This window comes from Pseudophryne corroboree, chromosome 12 (assembly GCF_028390025.1).
Source record: "Pseudophryne corroboree isolate aPseCor3 chromosome 12, aPseCor3.hap2, whole genome shotgun sequence".
Lineage (NCBI taxonomy): Eukaryota > Metazoa > Chordata > Amphibia > Anura > Myobatrachidae > Pseudophryne > Pseudophryne corroboree.
The window spans coordinates 63,699,805-63,721,598 of record NC_086455.1 but is presented as its reverse complement, the minus strand read 5'-3'; the positions used below and the strand labels follow the sequence as shown (position 1 = coordinate 63,721,598).

The 21,794-nt window shown below is 47.3% G+C and overlaps 1 protein-coding gene across 1 annotated transcript in view; it reads right to left on the bottom strand.

Moving 5' to 3' along the window:
* UNC79 (unc-79 homolog, NALCN channel complex subunit) overlaps window positions 1-21,794 on the bottom strand; it is a 438,710-nt gene that overhangs the window by 246,141 nt on the left and 170,775 nt on the right. Inside the window, exons 20-28 of the mRNA XM_063947577.1 lie at window positions 21,519-21,666; window positions 18,936-19,015; window positions 18,163-18,311; window positions 16,838-16,995; window positions 10,671-10,852; window positions 9,241-9,442; window positions 2,977-3,156; window positions 2,754-2,819; window positions 944-1,230 (exon numbers count right to left, since the gene is read on the bottom strand). Coding sequence (XP_063803647.1) covers window positions 944-1,230; window positions 2,754-2,819; window positions 2,977-3,156; window positions 9,241-9,442; window positions 10,671-10,852; window positions 16,838-16,995; window positions 18,163-18,311; window positions 18,936-19,015; window positions 21,519-21,666 — 1,452 coding nt within the window. The remainder of the gene's footprint in view (window positions 1-943; window positions 1,231-2,753; window positions 2,820-2,976; window positions 3,157-9,240; window positions 9,443-10,670; window positions 10,853-16,837; window positions 16,996-18,162; window positions 18,312-18,935; window positions 19,016-21,518; window positions 21,667-21,794) is intronic.

Genomic DNA, 21,794 nt, shown 5'->3' with positions numbered 1-21,794 from the left:
TGCTCAAGTGGATTGGAGCATCTTAAATGTGAACTGAAGCAGACGCAAATAGGGAACTTACAAATATATGTGCAGGTTTTCCCTTTCCCAAATTAGTATGAAGCAATCGCTATCTGAGTGTGCACTGCATGCAAAGTCACTTTTTGGGGGTAATTCCGAGTTGATCGCAGCAGAAAATTTGTTAGCAGTTGGGCAAAACCATGTGCACTGCAGGGGGGGCAGATATAACATGTGCAGAGAGAGTTAGATTTGGGTGGGTTATTTTGTTTCTGTGCAGGGTAAATACTGGCTGCTTTATTTTTACACTGCCATTTAGATTTCAGTTTGAACACACCCCACCCAAATCTAACTCTCTCTGCAAATGTTATATCTGCCACATCTGCAGTGCAAATGGTTTTGCCCAACTGCTAACAAATTTGCTGCTGCGATCAACTCGGAATTACCCCCTTTGAGTGAATTTACATATATGGGTGTGTTTTCAAAGAGTGTAACGAATCAGATGCAGTCATCATCATCATCATTCTGAAATGACACCAAGGTTATAGCACCCGCAAGTCAAACCCCTCCAGACAACCATTTTTCATCGGCCATTTTAGCCATAATTTTTGACTATATGCCCACACCGTGCATTACTCTTCTTGGGCCGCATCTGCACACCAACGCCCAGCGACCGCACACCCCACTCCAGCCTCCGTCTCTGCACCCAAGTTGTACACAGTCATGTGCCTGTCGTACAACTGAAAAAAAACACTTATTGTGAAAAGGTGTGCATGCACACTAAAGAAAAATCCAACTGGAAGGGAAAAAAGCCACATATCGTGTTAACATCTCACTCTGGATATGGCCCAATATATTCTGCAGGTTCCCCTTTCAGCATTTTGGAACTTGCCTGACTACACCACACTACAACACTAACCACCAGTAAGAGAGAAGGCGGCCGTACCTGAGCTACACCTGCGATAAATGCGTTGAAACACGTGGACATGCGCATTTTTTGCGGCGCGATCATGAAGCAGCCTTCCTGCTGATCGAACCCGAGCAACACGTACAGATGACGTTTCACAGTGTTGAAAGCTTTGGCGCTGCTGATGTCAGTCTCTGCGCTGCTCTTGTCTTTGCCCATAAACTTCATGAGGACGGTGATTAACTGATGCACAGTCTGGTGATCAATCCCAGCATCCTCCGGCAGAGGGTCCTTGATCATGTTGTCATTTTCTGGGGATTGCTGACCTGTAACGAATACACACGTGTAGAACTAGCATGATATGAGATTCTGTATGTGCACTTTGCTTTATTCATTTTCCTGTTGTGCCCTAGGAGTCAGTGGTAAAATATGGTGGCTATCCCTACTCAAGCGATCTAGCCAATGTCCGACTGGGGCATGTGGGGCCCACCGGGGGGATGCAGTGGTAGGGGACCATGTTTAGGGGTGTGGCCAGACTGCTGAGGGGGTGTGGCCTGCCACCTCATTGGTTTGACTAACCCATTAGAGAGTGCAACGTCTGGGCTCCTTCATAAATATATACAGTCAATTCAGCTGCTGCATGCATGATAATGTACCAGATTAATAACAGCAATGCACTATAGAAAATACGCCATAGTCCAGTATAAGATAACATATGTATAATGTATAATTCAAGTGCACAGTCTAGAACCTGATCCTTATAGCAGGCGGTGGGCCTCCAGGCAGTGGGCCCGTCGGTGGTTTCCCCTGTACCCAGGGTTGGACTGGCCCACAGGGGTACAGGGTAAACCACCGATAGGCCCTACTGCCTAGGGGCCCACCCCCTCCTCTAGGGATCAGGTTTCAGACTGTGCTGTTACTAATCTAGTACAGAGCTGGCCTTAGGCATAGAGAAACTAGGCAAATGCCTAGAGCATTTGGTATGCTTAGGGGCACCAGCAGCTTCTGATGATTATAATTATATGCGGCATGTCTATATTCTGTGTGTGACTGCGGCTGTATCTGCATATGAAATGGTACGTGGCAGTGTATTCCTGGAAATCAATGTAATGTGGTATTTTGTATGCAGATACAGCCGCAGTCGCACACAGTATATTGGCATGCTGCATATCATTTTAATCAGCAGAAGCTGCTTGTGCATCCTAGCCGCATAGTAATGCAAATAAGATGCATTTTCATAAACAAAAGGCGCCCGACGTTAGCAGAGCTGCCAGCTGACTCATGCCAGGCATCTCCAGCAGAACTAGCGGCGGTGCTAGGGGGCACCAGCCAAAATCTTGCCTAGGGCATCATATTGGTTAGGGCCGGCTCTGATCTAGTACATTATCATGCATGTACTACAGTATTTACTGTATATATTTATCTAGGGGACCAACACTTGCAAAATGGTTAGGCAAACCAATGTGGTGGCTGGGCACACCCCCTCTAGAGACTGGCCACACCCATAAACATGGGCCCCTACCACTGCATTCCCCAGATGGGCTCTACATGCCCCAGTCCGACACTGCCTATACCCCTGTGGGCCAGTCCAAGTCTAGCCATGTATGTTCCAAATTATATAAGGATCCTGACTTTCGGCAAAAGAAAAAGAACTGTATGCTCTCTGACACATGGCTGTGTAATTTGTGGTCCATTGCATGATCCAGAAAATCTTTATAACAAGAAAATGATGTTGTGGATTTCCTTTCCTATCGACTTCAATACATTTTAAAGGGTAAAGCAGGCAAAGAAGTCCTTTATCTAGGAGCACACAAAAGCTGTTATCATGCTTTCTCTCACAGACACTTGCCCTGTGTTTGCTCCGCCGTGCCCCCAAGTGCTGGTGCTGACTGCTCGTGTCTTGTTAGCCTGACAGCTGGAGAAAGAAAAAGAAATATCCGTAAGTAAACAAATCTTCTGTGATGGCAGTTTGTGCAGTGAGAGGCGGCTGTCTAGAAAATTCAAACGTGTTTCACAAATAAAATATGATCATGATGTGTACAGGGGGAACCTGATTGAACTCAATACTCAACGGATTTTGGTGCTGAGAGTCTCTGGCAGTGAGAGGGCCCTCTTGGATTCTCCTGCGCCCTTGACGCTGTCTCGCAGTGACCGCACGCTTTTCTGACGATTGCGTGCAAACCGCGCTCTTTTGATCTTCCACAGAGCGGCGTCACTGAGATTGGCCACATTTGTCCTCACAGCTGTGATCGCTACATTTTGTAACATAAATAAAATCAAATTTTATTGTTGTGAAAGGAAAAGAATAAAAGGAAAAAAACATTATCAGCATATTTTGGTTTAGCCATTAAATATATATATATATATATATATATATATATCAGATGGTGCGGCACTCTCGATTAGCAGTAATAACTTGACCAGGTGCCTCCACACAGCTGCTGGTGCGGCACTCTGGGAACGTAATGAATACACAGACAGCCAGTGCCAGATTAAGGTGCACATGGGCCTGGAGCTGCAGTCTTTGAAAAACCCGTTATGTGCCACCACAGGGGTGTGACCAGTGCTGTGGCGGTGTGACTAGTGAAGTGGGATGGTGGACTGCGCTGTGGTGCGGCAACTAGGGGTGTAAAGTCATTCTGCCTATAGCTGGCTCTATTTCTTCGAGGCTTTTAATGCTTAATGCTTATGCTGTATTTCAAAACCGATATGGAAATAGGGTTAGGCTGTCTAGAGGAGGGTTTCCAAAGAGAAATGATTAAATAAATATATATATATATATATATATATATATATAAAACCTCCATACAAGCGGCACTGGGAGACTTGGTTAAAGTGATGAATACAGTGCTTTTATTGTAGCATGATCTACGTATCGGGGTCGCAGCCCCTTCGTCAGGACGTCATCCTGACGAAGGGGCTGCGACCCCGATACGTAGATCATGCTACAATAAAAGCACTTTATTCATCACTTTAACCAAGTCTTCCAGTGCCGCTTGTATGGAGGTTCTGTATACGGGAGGATGCACCCTCGTCTATAAGAGGGCACGGGAGCAGCTTTGTATTACGGAGGGAAGCCATAGGAGAGCTGGGTAAAGTGGTTTTGTGTGTATATATATATATTTATTTATTTATTTATTGCGGCGTCTAGTTGATCGCGGCGTCTAGTTGATTGCACGAGCAGCTAAAAGTTGCTACGTGCGATCAACTCGGAATGACCCCCCATTTCCTTATGTACTCCTCTATATCTGTATGTGCTCCTTTATGTCTGTGGGCCTAATTCAAAGTTGATCGCAGCAGCAAATTTGTTAGCAGTTGGGCAAAACCATGTGCACTGCAGGGGGGGCAGATATAACATTTGCAGAGAGAGTTAGATTTGGGTGGGTTATTTTGTTTCTGTGCAGGGTAAATACTGGCTGCTTTATTTTTACACTGCAATTTAGATTGCAAATTGAACTCACCACACCCAAATCTATCTCTCTCTGCACATGTTATATCTGCCTCCCCTGCACATGGTTTTGCCAACTGCTAACAAATTTGCTGTTATGATCAGGTCTGAATTACCCCCTGTATGTGCTCCTCTATGTCTGTATGTGGTTCTCTATGTCTGTATGTATGTGCTCTTCTATGTCCGTGTGCTCCTCTATGTCTGTATGTGCTCCTCTATGTCTGTATGTATGTGTTCTTCTATGTTTGTATGTGCTCCTCTATGTCTGTATGTGCTCCTCTATGTCTGTATGTATGTGCTCCTCTATGTCTGTATGTGCTCCTATATGTCTGTATGTATGTGCTCCTCTATGTCTGTATGTGCTCCTCTATGTCTGTATGTATGTGCTCCTCTATGTCTGTATGTATGTATGTATGTATGTATGTATGTATGTGCTCCTCTATGCCTGTATGTATGTATGTATGTATGTATGTATGTATGTGCTCCTCTATGTCTGTATGTATGTGCTCCTCTATGTCTGTATGTATGTATGTATGTATGTATGTATGTGCTCCTCTATGCCTGTATGTATGTATGTATGTATGTATGTATGTATGTGCTCCTCTATGTCTGTATGTATGTGCTCCTCTATGTCTGTATGTATGTATGTGCTCCTCTATGTCTGTATGTGCTCCTCTATGTATGTATGTATGTGCTCCTCTATGTCTGTATGTATGTGCTCCTCTATGTCTGTATGTATGTGCTCCTCTATGTCTGTATGTATGTGCTCCTCTATGTCTGTATGTGCTCCTCTATGTATGTATGTGCTCCTCTATGTCTGTATGTATGTGCTCCTCTATGTCTGTATGTATGTGCTCCTCTATGTCTGTATGTGCTCCTCTATGTATGTATGTGCTCCTCTATGTCTGTATGTATGTGCTCCTCTATGTCTGTATGTATGTGCTCCTCTATGTCTGTATGTATGTATGTATGTATGTATGTGCTCCTCTATGTCTGTATGTGCTCCTCTATGTATGTATGTATGTATGTATGTGCTCCTCTATGTCTGTATGTATGTGCTCCTCTATGTCTGTATGTATGTGCTCCTCTATGTCTGTATGTATGTGCTCCTCTATGTCTGTATGTGCTCCTCTATGTCTGTATGTGCTCCTCTATGTCTGTATGTGCTCCTCTATGTCTGTATGTATGTGCTCCTCTATGTATGTATGTATGTATGTATGTATGTGCTCCTCTATGTCTGTATGTGCTCCTCTATGTCTGTATGTGCTCCTCTATGTCTGTATGTGCTCCTCTATGTCTGTATGTATGTGCTCCTCTATGTATGTATGTATGTATGTATGTATGTGCTCCTCTATGTCTGTATGTGCTCCTCTATGTCTGTATGTATGTGCTCCTCTATGTATGTATGTATGTGCTCCTCTATGTATGTATGTATGTGCTCCTCTATGTCTGTATGTATGTGCTCCTCTATGTCTGTATGTATGTGCTCCTCTATGTATGTATGTGCTCCTCTATGTCGGTATGTGCTCCTCTATGTATGTATGTATGTATGTATGTATGTATGTATGTATGTATGTATGTGCTCCTCTATGTATGTATGTATGTGCTCCTCTATGTCTGTATGTATGTGCTCCTCTATGTCTGTGTGCTCCTCTATGTATGTATGTGCTCCTCTATGTCTGTATGTGCTCCTGTATGTATGTATGTATGTATGTATGTATGTATGTATGTGCTCCTCTATGTCTGTATGTATGTGCTCCTCTATGTCTGTATGTATGTGCTCCTCTATGTCTGTATGTATGTGCTCCTCTATGTATGTATGCATGTATGTATGTATGTATGTATGTATGTGCTCCTCTATGTATGTATGTATGTATGTGCTCCTCTATGTCTGTATGTGCTCCTCTATGTCTGTATGTATGTGCTCCTCTATGTATGTATGTATGTATGTATGTATGTATGTATGTATGTATGTATGTATGTGCTCCTCTATGTATGTATGTATGTGCTCCTCTATGTCTGTATGTGCTCCTCTATGTCTGTATGTATGTGCTCCTCTATGTCTGTGTGTGCTCCTCTATGTATGTATGTATGTATGTATGTATGTATGTGCTCCTCTATGTCTGTATGTGCTCCTCTATGTCTGTATGTGCTCCTCTATGTATGTATGTGCTCCTCTATGTCTGTATGTGCTCCTCTATGTCTGTATGTATGTGCTCCTCTATGTCTGTATGTATGTGCTCCTCTATGTATGTATGTATGTATGTATGTATGTATGTATGTGCTCCTCTATGTATGTATGTGCTCCTCTATGTCTGTATGTGCTCCTCTATGTCTGTATGTGCTCCTCTATGTCTGTATGTATGTGCTCCTCTATGTCTGTATGTATGTGCTCCTCTATGTCTGTATGTGCTCCTCTATGTCTGTATGTATGTGCTCCTCTATGTCTGTATGTGCTCCTCTATGTGTATTTGTGCCTATGTCTTTATGTGCCCCACCAATATGTCCTGTACAGTGCTCCCTCATCTATATTTTCTGTATTGTGCTGCCTCCCCTCACATGTTCTGTATTTGCTAATCCTTTTATATGCTTTTAAATGTTCCCCAAATCTGAATTTTCCTTAAACATTAAAATTGACCCACCCACCACATACCTGCTGCCACCACCATCCTGCTACTATACCCCTTACCAGAAGCGTTGCAGTGTAGTATATCATCTCCGCGATGCTGAACCGCCTCCCAGCAGCAGACGTGATTAAACAAATTGCAACACCAGGGGGCAATGTTTGGGGCAGTGTGGGGGGGACCACATCTGTGAGTTATTTAAAGTGTACTTCACCCCCTTGTATGTTCACTAGTGTGCTCCAGCCCCCCATCAGTAAGTTCTTTACTGTGCCGCCTCCCCCCACCCCCACCCCACCACCACATGCACTGTATTAGAGCCCCAGAATCTGTATTTTCTTTATTATCCTGTTCACCCCCCCTCCCCCCCTCCACTATGGACCTGCTGCACCCCAATACTAACCACAGGCAGACTTCTCTCCTCATCTGTAAGGATCCTCATGCAGTGCAGGCAATAGTATCGGCGTACGGCTGAGTGGCAGAGTCGCTGTCAGGGAGCCGGTACCAGAGGCTGCACTTAAAATGGAGATGATGCCGGTGGAATGTATGTGGACACTAGGTGGGTGAGCAAGGCAATGCATGGACGCTGTTTCAGACGGTCATTGATTGTGACAGAATTTTTTTTTTGTCTGGGCCTATGGGCCTTGTGGTCTGGGCCTATTTTCATGGCGGGCCTGGAGCTGCAGCTGCATCCACCCCATTGTTAATCCAGCTCTGCAGACAGCAAGCGCTTTGTCTGTATATTCATCACGTTCCCGGAGTGCCGCACCAGCAGCTGTTATTGATATATTTATATATACAGTATATATACATGTATACATATATTATATATATATATATATATATATATATATATATATATATATATATATATATATATATATACACATATACACAGTGGCTTATTTTAAATCTGTAGACAAAGAATGAATTATGAGTTTGAAAACTGACATAAAGCAGACTACTGGTTAGCAATATAAATACGGGAAGGTATTGGATACCAGCGCTTGGGATGCCGGAGGTCAGAATACAGACAGCGGCATCCCAACACCTACTAAGTAAGTACCCTAATCCCTAACCTTCCCTACCCACAGCCTAACCCTAAAATAGCCTATCCCTTACACTCCCCGTCGGTGCCTAACCCTAAAATAGCCTATCCCTTACACTCCCTGTTGGTGCCTAACCCTAAAATAGCCTATCCCTTACACTCCCCGTTGGTGCCTAACCCTAAAATAGCCTATCCCTTACACTCCCCGTTGGTGCCTAACCCTAAAATAGCCTATCCCTTACACTCCCCGTTGGTGCCTAACCCTAAAATAGCCTATCCCTTACACTCCCCGTTGGTGCCTAACCCTAAAATAGCCTATCCCTTACACTCCCCGTTGGTGCCTAACCCTAAAATAGCCTATCCCTTACACTCCCCGTTGGTGCCTAACCCTAAAATAGCCTATCCCTTACAATCCCCGTCGGTGCCTAACCCTAAAATAGCCTATCCCTTACACTCCCTGTTGGTGCCTAACCCTAAAATAGCCTATCCCTTACACTCCCCGTCAGTGCCTAACCCTAAAATAGCCTATCCCTTACACTCCCCGTCAGTGCCTAACCCTAAAATAGCCTATCCCTTACACTCCCCGTCAGTGCCTAACCCTAAAATAGCCTATCCCTTACACTCCCCGTCAGTGCCTAACCCTAAAATAGCCTATCCCTTACACTCCCCGTCAGTGCCTAACCCTAAAATAGCCTATCCCTTACACTCCCCGTCAGTGCCTAACCCTAAAATAGCCTATCCCTTACACTCCCCGTCAGTGCCTAACCCTAAAATAGCCTATCCCTTACACTCCCCGTTGGTGCCTAACCCTAAAATAGCCTATCCCTTACACTCCCCGTCAGTGCCTAACCCTAAAATAGCCTATCCCTTACACTCCCCATCAGTGCCTAACCCTAAAATAGCCTATCCCTTTCACTCCCCGTCAGTGCCTAACCCTAAAATAGCCTATGTGACACTACTGAATATAATCAATACATCTGGGGGCTATGTCCATATTATAAAAGTGTTACAAAATTGCTCACATTATTGTAGCGTATTATACTGTATCAATCCTCTCTCATTGTCTTATTTGCACTAGACACGTTACAGCTAATTGCTCATTGGTTGCTGAGGTTCTGCACAAACGTTACACATTAATGAAGTGTTAATAAATTAGCACTAATGACTAGCAGAGAGTGTAGATTCATTTGGGTAATTACTGAGTATTTTAGGGTCTCACTTGTAGGGAATGGGAACTCCTTGTTGCAGTCCAGGTGCAGTTGGGCCTCTAGGGACAGAGTGTCAAATCTGTTCACGAAGAACTCCCAGCTCAGCGCTGGAATGTCCTGCTTCAGGAAGTGGAGGAGGAGGAGTTTGCTGAGGATAGTCGGCCGATCTTTCACAACGGTGTCAAACTGGAAATCCAGGCAAAGGCACAGACCCTGTACATCCAAGAGAGGCGACAGAATATCACACTGCTCTGCACCATTAACTTCTAGACGTGTACATGCCCTCCGACAACTACATGTTGCTTTATCATTCTGCTTTCATTATCATGAAAGGGCTTTACATCACCAAGCTGAATTATTTTGTTGCACGTCACTGCAGAGAGCAGATGTTAGTTATACTAAAGCAGGCCTGGCCAACATGTGGCTCTCCAGCTGTTGTAAAACTACAAGTCCCATCATGCTTTGCCACAGTTTTGCTATTAGGGAATGCTAAAACTGTAGCAAGGCATGCTGGTATGTGTAGTTTCACAACATCTGGAGAGCCACAGGTTGGCCAGGCCTGTACTATAGGGAAACTAATATAAAGAAGAAATCACAGAGATACACATTTAATAATAGATGCAGAGGGCATGTGCAATACAATAGAGACCATTTGTCTGACAGGCAGAGCTTCATATAATTACATACAATGGGCGGGATGTACTAATGTACATCGCCGCACATCGCCGCCCTGCGCCACGATGCTGATCGCATATGTACTAACATATGCGATCAGCATTGCGGAGGACAGCTCTTTCGATAAGAGCTGACCTCCGCGATGCGCAGCGGCAGCCTGACTTCCGGGATTCGACGCCAGGAGTCAGTCTGCGCATGCGCGGGGTGACGGGGGCGGCCGCAGGGCATGCTGGGAAGGATCCGATCGGATCCCTCACACAGCGCCGTGGAGAGAAGCCCATAGGCTTCTATGGACGTACGCCTCCCCGCCGCGGCGCTTTCCTACCGGCCGGGGGTTAGTACATCCGGAAAATGCGGTAAACAGGAAGTTTACCGCATTTTCCGCTTAGTACATCCCGCCCTTTATGAGAAAGCTATTAGTGCTGGCAAGAAGGGACTTTCTGAAATCTCCGGAACACTCTGGCTTGTAGGTTATTCTGGTTCTGCATCTTTTCCTATATATACTATTATACCCACTATACTGTATTTACCCTTATATTCAAACTGTCTTATTTCCAAATGTGTGATTTGAATGATATGTGGCTTACAGGAAGTGGAGGGGTCTTGCCAGTAATTGGGTACAGTTGGTCAGACAGTGGGCGAGGTTGGTGTGAAATATGGAGTGATCTGTGTGGTTCGTACACTGATTTACTCTATACTGCTTTTGTTCCTGAATAATTGTTTGGGAGCTCTGTGTATACATAACTAACGTTACACGGGTTCTCACCTGTAAAGCGGGTCTCTTAATGGTGTCGAGTAACAGCCCTGCTCTTGTGGCTACAGCAGGGTTCACGTCCTCCACAGCAGTCAGGAAGCAGCAGAAAGCATGAGCCAGAGAATACTTCAACAAATGGTTCTTTGTGACTGAATGAATGTCCAGAAACCGGCACAGCACTGCTACTTTCTCCACTGGAACAAGGGATTACAAGAATCAGATATAGAGCCAGGGCTCCCCTTTCTGCCACCAGGTATACAGCCAGGGCTCCCCTTTCTGCCACCAGGTATAGAGCCAGGGCTCCCCTTTCTGCCACCAGGTATAGAGCCAGGGCTCCCCTTTCTGCCACTGGGTATAGAGCCAGGGCTCCCCTTTCTGCCACCAGGTATACAGCCAGGGCTCCCCTTTCTGCCACCTGGTATAGAGCCAGGGCTCCACTTTTTGCCACCTGGTATAGAGCCAGGGCTCCCCTTTCTGCCACCTGGTATAGAGCCAGGGCTCCCTTTTCTGCCAGTGGTATAGAGCTAGGGCTCCCCTTTCTGCTACCTGGTAGAGAGCCAAGTATCCCCTTTTCTGCCAACTGGTACAGAGCCAGGGCCCCCCTTTCTGCCACCTGGTATAGAGCCAGGGCTCCCCTTTCTACCACCTGGTATAAAACCAGGGCTCCACTTTCTGCCACCTGGTATAGAGCCAGGGCTCCCCTTTCTGCAACCTGGTATACAGCCAAGTATTCCCTTTCTACCACATGGTATAGAACCAGGGCTCCCCTTTCTGCCATCTGGTATAGAGCCAAGTATACCCTTTTCTGTCAACTGGTACATAGCCAGGGCTCCCCTTTCTGCCACCTCGTATAGAGCCAGGGCTCCCCTTTCTATCACTTGGTATAGAACCAGGGCTCCCCTTTCTGCCATCTGGTATAGAGCCAGGGCTACACTTTCTGCAACCTGGTATACAGCCAAGTATTCCCTTTCTACCACATGGTATAAAGTCAGGGACCCCCTTTCTGCTACCTGGTATAGAGCCAGGGCTCGCATTTCTGCCACCTGGTATAGAACCAGGGCTCCCCTTTCTGCTAGTGGTATAGAGCCAGGGCTCCCCTTACTGCCACCTGGTATAGAGCCAGGGCTCCCCTTACTGCCACCTGGTATAGAGCCAGGGCTCCCCTTTCTGCCACCTGGTATAGAGCCAGGGCTCCCCTTTCTGCCACCTGGTATAGAGCCAGGGCTCGCCTTTCTGCCACCTGGTATAGAGCCAGGGCTCGCCTTTCTGCCACTGGTATAGAACCAGGGCTCTCCTTTCTGCCAGTGGTATAGAGCCAGGGCTCGCCTTTCTGCCACCTGGTATAGGGCCAAGTATTCCCTTTCTACCACATGGTATAAAGTCAGGGCTCCTCTTTCTGCCACCGGGGTATAGAGCCAGGGCTCCCCTTTCGGCCACCTGGTATAGAGCCAGGGCTCCCCTTTCTATGACCTGGTATAGGGCCAGGGCTTCACTTTCTGCCACCTGGCATAGGGCCAGGGCTCCCCTTGTAACACCTGGTATAGAGCCAGGGCTCGCCTTTCTGCCACCTAGTATAGAGCCAGGGCTCGCCTTTCTGCCACTGGTATAGAACCAGGGCTCCCCTTTCTGCCAGTGGTATAGAGCCAGGGCTCCCCTTTCTGCCACCTGGTATAGAGCCAGGGCTCCCCTTTCTGTCACCTGGTATAGAGCCAGGGCTCCCCTTTCTGCCACCTGGTATAGAGCAAAGTATTCCCTTTCTACCACCTGGTATAAAGTCAGGGCTCCACTTTCTGCCACCTGGTATAGAGCCAGGGCTCCTCTTTCTGCCACCTGGTATATAGTCAGGGCTCCCCTTTTTACCACCTGGTATAGAGCCAGGTCTCCCCTTTCTGCCACCTGGTATACAGTCAAGTATCCTCTTTTCTGCCAACTGGTACAGAGCCAGGGCTCCCCTTTCTACCACCTGCTATAGAGCCAGGGCTCCCCTTTCAGCCACCTGGTATAGGGCCAGGGCTCCCCTTTCTGCCACCTGTTATAGAGCCAACTATTTCCTTTCTACCACATGGTATAAAGTCAGGGCTCCACCTTCTGTCACCTGGTATAGAGCCAGAGCTCCCCTTTCGGCCACCTGGTATAGGGCCAGGGCTTCTCTTTCTGACACCTGCTATAGAGCCAGGGCTCCCCTTTCTGCCAACTGGTATAGAGCCAGGGCTCCCCTTTCTGCCACCTGGTATAGAACCAGGGCTCCCCTTTCTGCCACCTGGTATAGAGCCAGGGCTCCCCTTTCTGCCACCTGGTATAGTCAAGTATCCTCTTTTCTGCCACCTGGTACAGAGCCAGGGCTCCCCTTTCTACCACCTGGTATAGAGACAGTTATTTCCTTTCTACCACATGGTATAAAGTCAGGGCTCCACCTTCTGCCACCTGGTATAGAGCCAGAGTTCCCCTTTCTGCCACTGGTATAGAGCCAGGGCTCCACTTTCGGCCACCTGGTATAGAGCCAGGGCTCCCCTTTCTACCACCTGGTATAGGGACAGGGCTTCACTTTCTGCCAGCTGGCAAAGGGCCAGGGCTTCCCTTTGTACCACCTGGCATAGGGCCAGGGCTTCCCTTTCTGCCACCGGGTATAGAGCCAGGGCTCCCCTTTCTGCCACCAGGTATACAGCCAGGGCTCCCCTTTCTGCCACCTGGTATAGAGCCAGGGCTCCACTTTTTGCCACCTGGTATAGAGCCAGGGCTCCCCTTTCTGCCACCTGGTATAGAGCCAGGGCTCCCTTTTCTGCCAGTGGTATAGAGCTAGGGCTCCCCTTTCTGCTACCTGGTAGAGAGCCAAGTATCCCCTTTTCTGCCAACTGGTACAGAGCCAGGGCCCCCCTTTCTGCCACCTGGTATAGAGCCAGGGCTCCCCTTTCTACCACCTGGTATAAAACCAGGGCTCCACTTTCTGCCACCTGGTATAGAGCCAGGGCTCCCCTTTCTGCAACCTGGTATACAGCCAAGTATTCCCTTTCTACCACATGGTATAGAACCAGGGCTCCCCTTTCTGCCATCTGGTATAGAGCCAAGTATACCCTTTTCTGTCAACTGGTACATAGCCAGGGCTCCCCTTTCTGCCACCTCGTATAGAGCCAGGGCTCCCCTTTCTATCACTTGGTATAGAACCAGGGCTCCCCTTTCTGCCATCTGGTATAGAGCCAGGGCTACACTTTCTGCAACCTGGTATACAGCCAAGTATTCCCTTTCTACCACATGGTATAAAGTCAGGGACCCCCTTTCTGCTACCTGGTATAGAGTCAGGGCTCGCATTTCTGCCACCTGGTATAGAACCAGGGCTCCCCTTTCTGCTAGTGGTATAGAGCCAGGGCTCCCCTTACTGCCACCTGGTATAGAGCCAGGGCTCCCCTTACTGCCACCTGGTATAGAGCCAGGGCTCCCCTTTCTGCCACCTGGTATAGAGCCAGGGCTCCCCTTTCTGCCACCTGGTATAGAGCCAGGGCTCGCCTTTCTGCCACCTGGTATAGAGCCAGGGCTCGCCTTTCTGCCACTGTTATAGAACCAGGGCTCTCCTTTCTGCCAGTGGTATAGAGCCAGGGCTCGCCTTTCTGCCACCTGGTATAGGGCCAAGTATTCCCTTTCTACCACATGGTATAAAGTCAGGGCTCCTCTTTCTGCCACCGGGGTATAGAGCCAGGGCTCCCCTTTCGGCCACCTGGTATAGAGCATGGGCTCCCCTTTCTATGACCTGGTATAGGGCCAGGGCTTCACTTTCTGCCACCTGGCATAGGGCCAGGGCTCCCCTTGTAACACCTGGTATAGAGCCAGGGCTCGCCTTTCTGCCACCTAGTATAGAGCCAGGGCTCGCCTTTCTGCCACTGGTATAGAACCAGGGCTCCCCTTTCTGCCAGTGGTATAGAGCCAGGGCTCCCCTTTCTGCCACCTGGTATAGAGCCAGGGCTCCCCTTTCTGTCACCTGGTATAGAGCCAGGGCTCCTCTTTCTGCCACCTGGTATATAGTCAGGGCTCCCCTTTTTACCACCTGGTATAGAGCCAGGTCTCCCCTTTCTGCCACCTGGTATACAGTCAAGTATCCTCTTTTCTGCCAACTGGTACAGAGCCAGGGCTCCCCTTTCTACCACCTGCTATAGAGCCAGGGCTCCCCTTTCTGCCACCTGGTATAGAGCAAAGTATTCCCTTTCTACCACCTGGTATAAAGTCAGGGCTCCACTTTCTGCCACCTGGTATAGAGCCAGGGCTCCTCTTTCTGCCACCTGGTATATAGTCAGGGCTCCCCTTTTTACCACCTGGTATAGAGCCAGGTCTCCCCTTTCTGCCACCTGGTATACAGTCAAGTATCCTCTTTTCTGCCAACTGGTACAGAGCCAGGGCTCCCCTTTCTACCACCTGCTATAGAGCCAGGGCTCCCCTTTCAGCCACCTGGTATAGGGCCAGGGCTCCCCTTTCTGCCACCTGTTATAGAGCCAACTATTTCCTTTCTACCACATGGTATAAAGTCAGGGCTCCACCTTCTGTCACCTGGTATAGAGCCAGAGCTCCCCTTTCGGCCACCTGGTATAGGGCCAGGGCTTCTCTTTCTGACACCTGCTATAGAGCCAGGGCTCCCCTTTCTGCCAACTGGTATAGAGCCAGGGCTCCCCTTTCTGCCACCTGGTATAGAACCAGGGCTCCCCTTTCTGCCACCTGGTATAGAGCCAGGGCTCCCCTTTCTGCCACCTGGTATAGTCAAGTATCCTCTTTTCTGCCAACTGGTACAGAGCCAGGGCTCCCCTTTCTACCACCTGGTATAGAGACAGTTATTTCCTTTCTACCACATGGTATAAAGTCAGGGCTCCACCTTCTGCCACCTGGTATAGAGCCAGAGCTCCCCTTTCTGTCACTGGTATAGAGCCAGGGCTCCACTTTCGGCCACCTGGTATAGAGCCAGGGCTCCCCTTTCTACCACCTGGTATAGGGCCAGGGCTTCACTTTCTGCCAGCTGGCAAAGGGCCAGGGCTTCCCTTTGTACCACCTGGCATAGGGCCAGGGCTTCCCTTTGTACCACCTGGTATAGAGCCAGGACTACCCTCTCTGCCATGTGGTACAGAACCAGGGCTCCCCTTTCTGCCACCTGGTATAGGGCCAGGGCTTTCCTTTCTGCCACCTGGTATAGAGCCAGGGCTCCACTTTCTGTCACTGGGTATAGAGCCAGTTCTCCCCTTTCTGTCACTGGGTATAGAGCCAGGGCTCTCCTTTCTGTCACTGGGTATAGAGTCAGGGCTCCCCTTTCTGTCACCGGGTATAGAGCCAGGGCTCTCCTTTCTGTCACTGGGTATAGAGTCAGGGCTCCCCTTTTTGCCACCTGGTATAGAGCCAGGGCTCTCCTTTCTGTCACCGGGTATAGAGCCAGGGCTCTCCTTTCTGTCACTGGGTATAGAGTCAGGGCTCCCCTTTTTGCCACCTGGTATAGAGCCAGGGCCCCCTTTCTATCACTGGGTATAGAGCGTGGCTCCCATTTCTGTCACTGGGTATAGAGCCAGGGCTCCCCTAACTTCAACAAAGATGTGCACATGGACAAACCAATCTGCAATGCAAGGAGTGCAGATATGTGCTGTATTACAGTAAGTTGGGAGAAGATGCACCAGTCTGACGCATCTAGTTACAAATATTTTTAAACATGACTTGGATATTCCAGAGTTATAATACGAAATGTTATAGGGCATCACCTCCCAGCTCCATTGCACGCAGCTAATTACACACTGGGGCTGATTTTGAGGTGGTAATTAAGAAACAAATGCAAGTAACTTTGCACCTGGGCTAAACCTTCTGCTCTGCAGGTGAGGCAGATGTAACATGTGCAGAGAGAGTTAGATTTGGGTGGGTCGTGTCCAAACTGAAATTAAAATCCAGTGAAAAAATAAAGCTGTCCAACGTTTGTGGGCTACATGCAAAAGAAGCCAGTATGTACCCTGCATGCAAAGTAATAATGTTTTCTGGTGCTGTTCATTAACATAAATCATCCTACATAATCATTAACTTGCACACCTTACCCCCATATCAATATAAAAATAATAATATACAATCATCTCCTCTCTCTCCATACATTCATAGCTTTCAGCCGCCGTTTAATCTTCCTCTTGCAAAACACAGTAATTGATTTTTATCTCTAAGCACTATAGCCATACCTGCTTCAAACCTCATCTTCCAGTCTTTGCTGTTGAAGTTGCTGTTTATGATTGTCCAGAAAATATCCGCTCCGTACGGAAGAGACAGGGCATGGAGGAGCAGCGGCACCCCCAAGGATGACAGCTGGGAGAATTCCGACTTCAGAACCCGCCACAAGCTAGGGGAATAAATGTGGATTTTGTCAATTCAATCATATTAGAGTAAAGCCACCCAAGAATATTGTCAGCAAGAATGGACAATCTGTGGTGGTCTCCAAATGAATGATCTATGTTTTATGGACGCTGTTATGCAATATGAATTCTGAAGGTATACAGTAATTCTTTGGGCCTAATTCAGACCTGATCGGGTTTTTTTGCAGCGCTTCGAGTAGACAGTCGCCGCCCATAGGGGAGTGTATTTTTGCTTTGCAAGTATGCGATCGCATATGCAGCCGGGCTGTACAAAAAATATTTGTGCAGTTACTGAGTTGCCCAGAACGTACTCAGTCCTTGCGATCACTTCAGCCTGTCCGGTCCTGGAATTGACGTCAGACACCCGCCCTGCAAACGCATGGTCACGTCTGCGTTTTTCCAACCACTACCAGAAAACAGTCAGTTGACACCCACAAACGCCTTCTTCCTGTCAATCTCCTTGTGATCCGCTTTGTACCCGTGCGACGCGCCTGCGCATTGCGGTGCATACACATGCGCAGTTCTGACCTGATCGCAGCGCAACGAAAAAACCTAGGGTGCAATCAGGTCTGAATGACCCCCTTAGTATCTATATTTTTTCCCTGCGTTTATAGACAATGGCATAGGGCCAAGCCGAAAATACTTTTACAAATCTTATATTTGTGCTGTAACTGTCATAGGCTTGGGTAACATAGCAGGGCGGAGGAAGAGTGTGGCATGGTCTATAATAGGGCGTGGTTTGGAGAAAAGAACAGTTGCCATATCTTGCAAGGGGGAGGGCTAGCTCTACCATAAGGCAGATTTAGGCAGCTGCCTAGGGTGCCAGGATCTGGGGGATAAAGGATAACTCTGAAAGATGCATCCTTGTTAATGTTAATGCAGATGATGGCTGATTAACTTCTATGACCTTCTAAGATGCTACCGCCACACTTTCACCTGAGGGGCAGGAGAGTGGATACTGGTGTATGGTTGGGAGTGGGGGGCAGCAGGCTGACGTTTTGCCTAGGGTGTCAAGAAACCTTGCACCAGCCCTGGCAGAGGGGGTGCACACTTATAAGACTCTGAACCCACAGCCCTAGTTCTAACACGTTAATTGTAATTTCGCCCCAACCCCAGGTGCTTGTATCGTTGTGTATCTCGGTAAGGACAGTTACCTGGAGATCAGCATGTGCTCTTGAATGTACGCTAGGAAGGGTAGGTGATCCTTCTTGGCAATGTACAGACACTCCCCATGAAGGCACAGTATCTTCAGACAGTTCAGCATATTGAACAGTATGTCCGGCTCATCGAACCTTGCCATTTCCTACAACAGCAAGAAATAGGAGGATGCAACTCTAACGTTCAGCCCAGAGGAGAGAGGCAACTGGACCTCTAGCGTTACAGGCCTACAATTCTCTGCAACTTTGTGAATGCCAAACACATATTATTTAAAGGAGATATAATAAGGAAGAATAAGAAGATGTATAAACATGGTTATACAGGTTGAGTATCCCTTATCCAAAATGCTTGGGACCAGAGGTATTTTGGATATGGGATTTTTCCGTATTTTGGAATAATTGCATACCATAATGAGATATCATGGTGATGGGACCTAAATCTAAGCACATAATGCATTTTTGTTACATATACACCTTATACACACAGCCTGAAGGTAATTTTACCCAATATTTTTTATAACTTTTTGCATTAAACAAAGTGTGTGTCTACATTCACACAATTCACTTATGTTTCATATACACCTTATACACACAGCCTGAAGGTCATTTAATACAATATTTTTTATAACTTTATGTATTAAACAAAGTTTGTGTACATTGAGCCATCAAAAAACAAAGGTTTCACTATTTCACTCTCACTCAAAAAAGTCCGTATTTCGGAATATTTGGATATGGGATACTCAACCTGTATATGAAATAAACACACGTACCTGAAGAATAGTGTAGATCAGTTTTAGGGTCACAGGAAGTTGCTGGTAACAAAATTTATGATCTGTATCGTTTTTGACAGCTGTAAAAATAAAAGACAAGATATGCGCTAGCCGTCTGATGTCCATTACTCGGTAGAGTCTGCGTATGGCTGCGTCTAGGTTCCATTTAATACTTTACTATTTCTGGGACCTTGCCTCTGGGTGAGGTCAAAGTGGCAAGTCAGTGCATGGGATGTGATGATGTAATTCCCGCAGATCGCATCACCACGCTCCCGCCTCCTTCACTACGGGTGTCCTGTACAAGTTAGACATTTAAAAAATAGAGATTCAGTAGGTCGACACCAAATGGTTGACAGTCAAAAGTCAGTCAAAAGGTTGACACAAAAAAAAAAAGTTTGTGTTTTTTTATTTTCCCCCCCAAATTGTTGAAATACGCTTCAGGCTCAGTGGCTCACTCCGCTCGCCACAAGGTTTCTAGAGGTAATAGTTTGTGACATGGATAGTAAATGGAAATAAAAGTTGTAAATGCTTGAAAAACCCCGAAACAACATGTGTCAATCTGTCAACCTTTTGACTGTTGGACTTTTGACCCTGTCAACCATATGGTGTCGACCTAAAGACTGACTATTTTTTAAATGTCTATCTATCATTCGCCTCCCCTTCACTACAGGACATTCTAGGACATGTTCTCTGTGTGATATGTATTTGCACGTTATCACTGTAGTGCCGGGGGACATATAAGACCATTTTGCCACGTATAAATACGACTTGAGCTCACTTTATCACACTGTAGTAGGAAAGGCCATCGGTGCCTTCCCCATCGATGGTTACCATCAATGGGTGTTTTTCAGCCAGAACCATCGATGGTTGTAAACTATGCTACCATTTGCCATCAATGGTTCTTGCTATCGAACAGCCGCGCATGCGCAGAAGAAGCTTCACTGTAGAAATAGTCAGAGAGCATAAATATCCTCTGCGCATGCGCGGCGCAGCTCCCCAGGTGGTCCCCGGACAGACCTAGGCTCAGTGGGCTCACCTGCAGCAGCAGAGGTTGGTGACTGTGTATTCTTTGCTTGCGCAGTCACTTCTTTAGCTGAGGGAGGAGGCAGTAATTGTCTCCTCCCTGAAAGGCTGACCACATACGCCCATTTAGGGAGGGCAAGGTGCAAGTAGCTGCCCTCTCGGTCTATGAAAATAAATACAGTGGGCGGGGAGAGGCGGGACTGCTCACTGCTGACTAACAGCTGAGTATGTCTGCTCTGCTCGTTGCCACTGGTCTCCTCTGCTCGTTGCCGCTTGTCTTAAGGAGACTGCCCTCCCATCCATCCACCCCCAACTCCCGCTACATTAAAAAACCATCACCATCGGCCCCACATCCACCATCGATGGCAGAAACCCATCTGGTTCTCTGCCATCGATGGTATAAGTATTCAACATCGGATATAGACATACAAATCATCGATGGTCGATGGCCATCCCTGCACTGTAGATGCACACAATTTAAACCCATATTTTGGGCCTAATTCCCATATGAGCGCAAAGTGGCCGCATCTGTGGGTTTTTTTGCACTGCACATGCGTCCGAGGCGTGCATATGCCTCTGTGCCAATCTGCGGCCTATCCAGAGTGGCACGCAGGTCAGACGGATCTCCACTTGCTGCTAAATGTGTAAAAGTGGGCAGCAACAGGGAATAGGTCAAGTGGGCGTGGAGACGGAATTGTGGGTCATTTAAAGGTGTGCAAACGCATAGATCTGAGTGATTCCAGATAGGATAGTTTGCACCAAAGATGGGGAAGGTGTAAATGTGGCCGCTTTGCGTAAGACTCTATTGCAATTAGACTGATGGGCGGCCTTTACGTGTAAATGCAGAACAGTAGAAGAGTGGAAATGCAGGTCAAATAAGATTCATAAATATGTGGATGATTTGGAATTACACTATGGGGGTCATTCAGACCCAAACACAGCCACGCGTCTGAACGCAGCGGCTGCATTCGGGTCTGCACATGCAATGAAATAAATGGGGGTAGGACCTCTGTGCTGCCGGGGGTCAACCTTATTTTGATGTGTCCGCGATCTAATTGCAGCCGCATCGGAAGGCGGTCTGTTATAAATGCTAGGCGGCCTTATCCTGTGCTGGGCGGTCCCCAGCATGTGAGCAGATGGGCGCAGGTCTGGCTGCGTATGCAGTAATCTGTGTCCATCTCTGAATAAGGTCCCATGTCTGGCTGATTCTGAGTAGGGCGAACCACTTTTCACTGGACCAGATGTAGAGTTTTTATATACGGTGCAGAAGCTAATTTACGCATTATTGTAGATCTCTAGCCATTGCTGAGATCCCACTTTGCGCCATACTCAGAATCAGCCCTAGAATCTTTAAGGATGCGCCCTTTAGAAATCCCATAGTTCTGGTGCGAGTCTGAGTTGACGATGGGATTTTAAACGTAACATAAGATAACATAAAAGTGAATTTACAGTCACATACGTGTACAGAAGCTTGTTGGTCTTTACATAAGCGTCACCTTTTACATTAAAGTCTAGAACAGGCCCTTGGGGCTTTCATCTGTATAATTTTGTGGGACATACTTGTGTTGGAAGGTTCCGTTGGTTCCTTGTGGGTTCCTGGATTATCTCCATGTTTGTTTGCTGGATTCTCTTCCTCTTCCCCTTCTGCCCCAATGATAAATTCTGCCCTTGAAAACAGCAGGCTCTCTTCCAGACTATCTGTAGGCTCCTGCGAGATGACTTTCTGTTAGAGACTTATGTTCCGCTAACAATTACAAACAATTCATAACTCACTGGAAAATAATCTGGGTGTAAGCAACGCTCTCGACAGCCTTTTTTCCTGTCTTGTCCGTAATG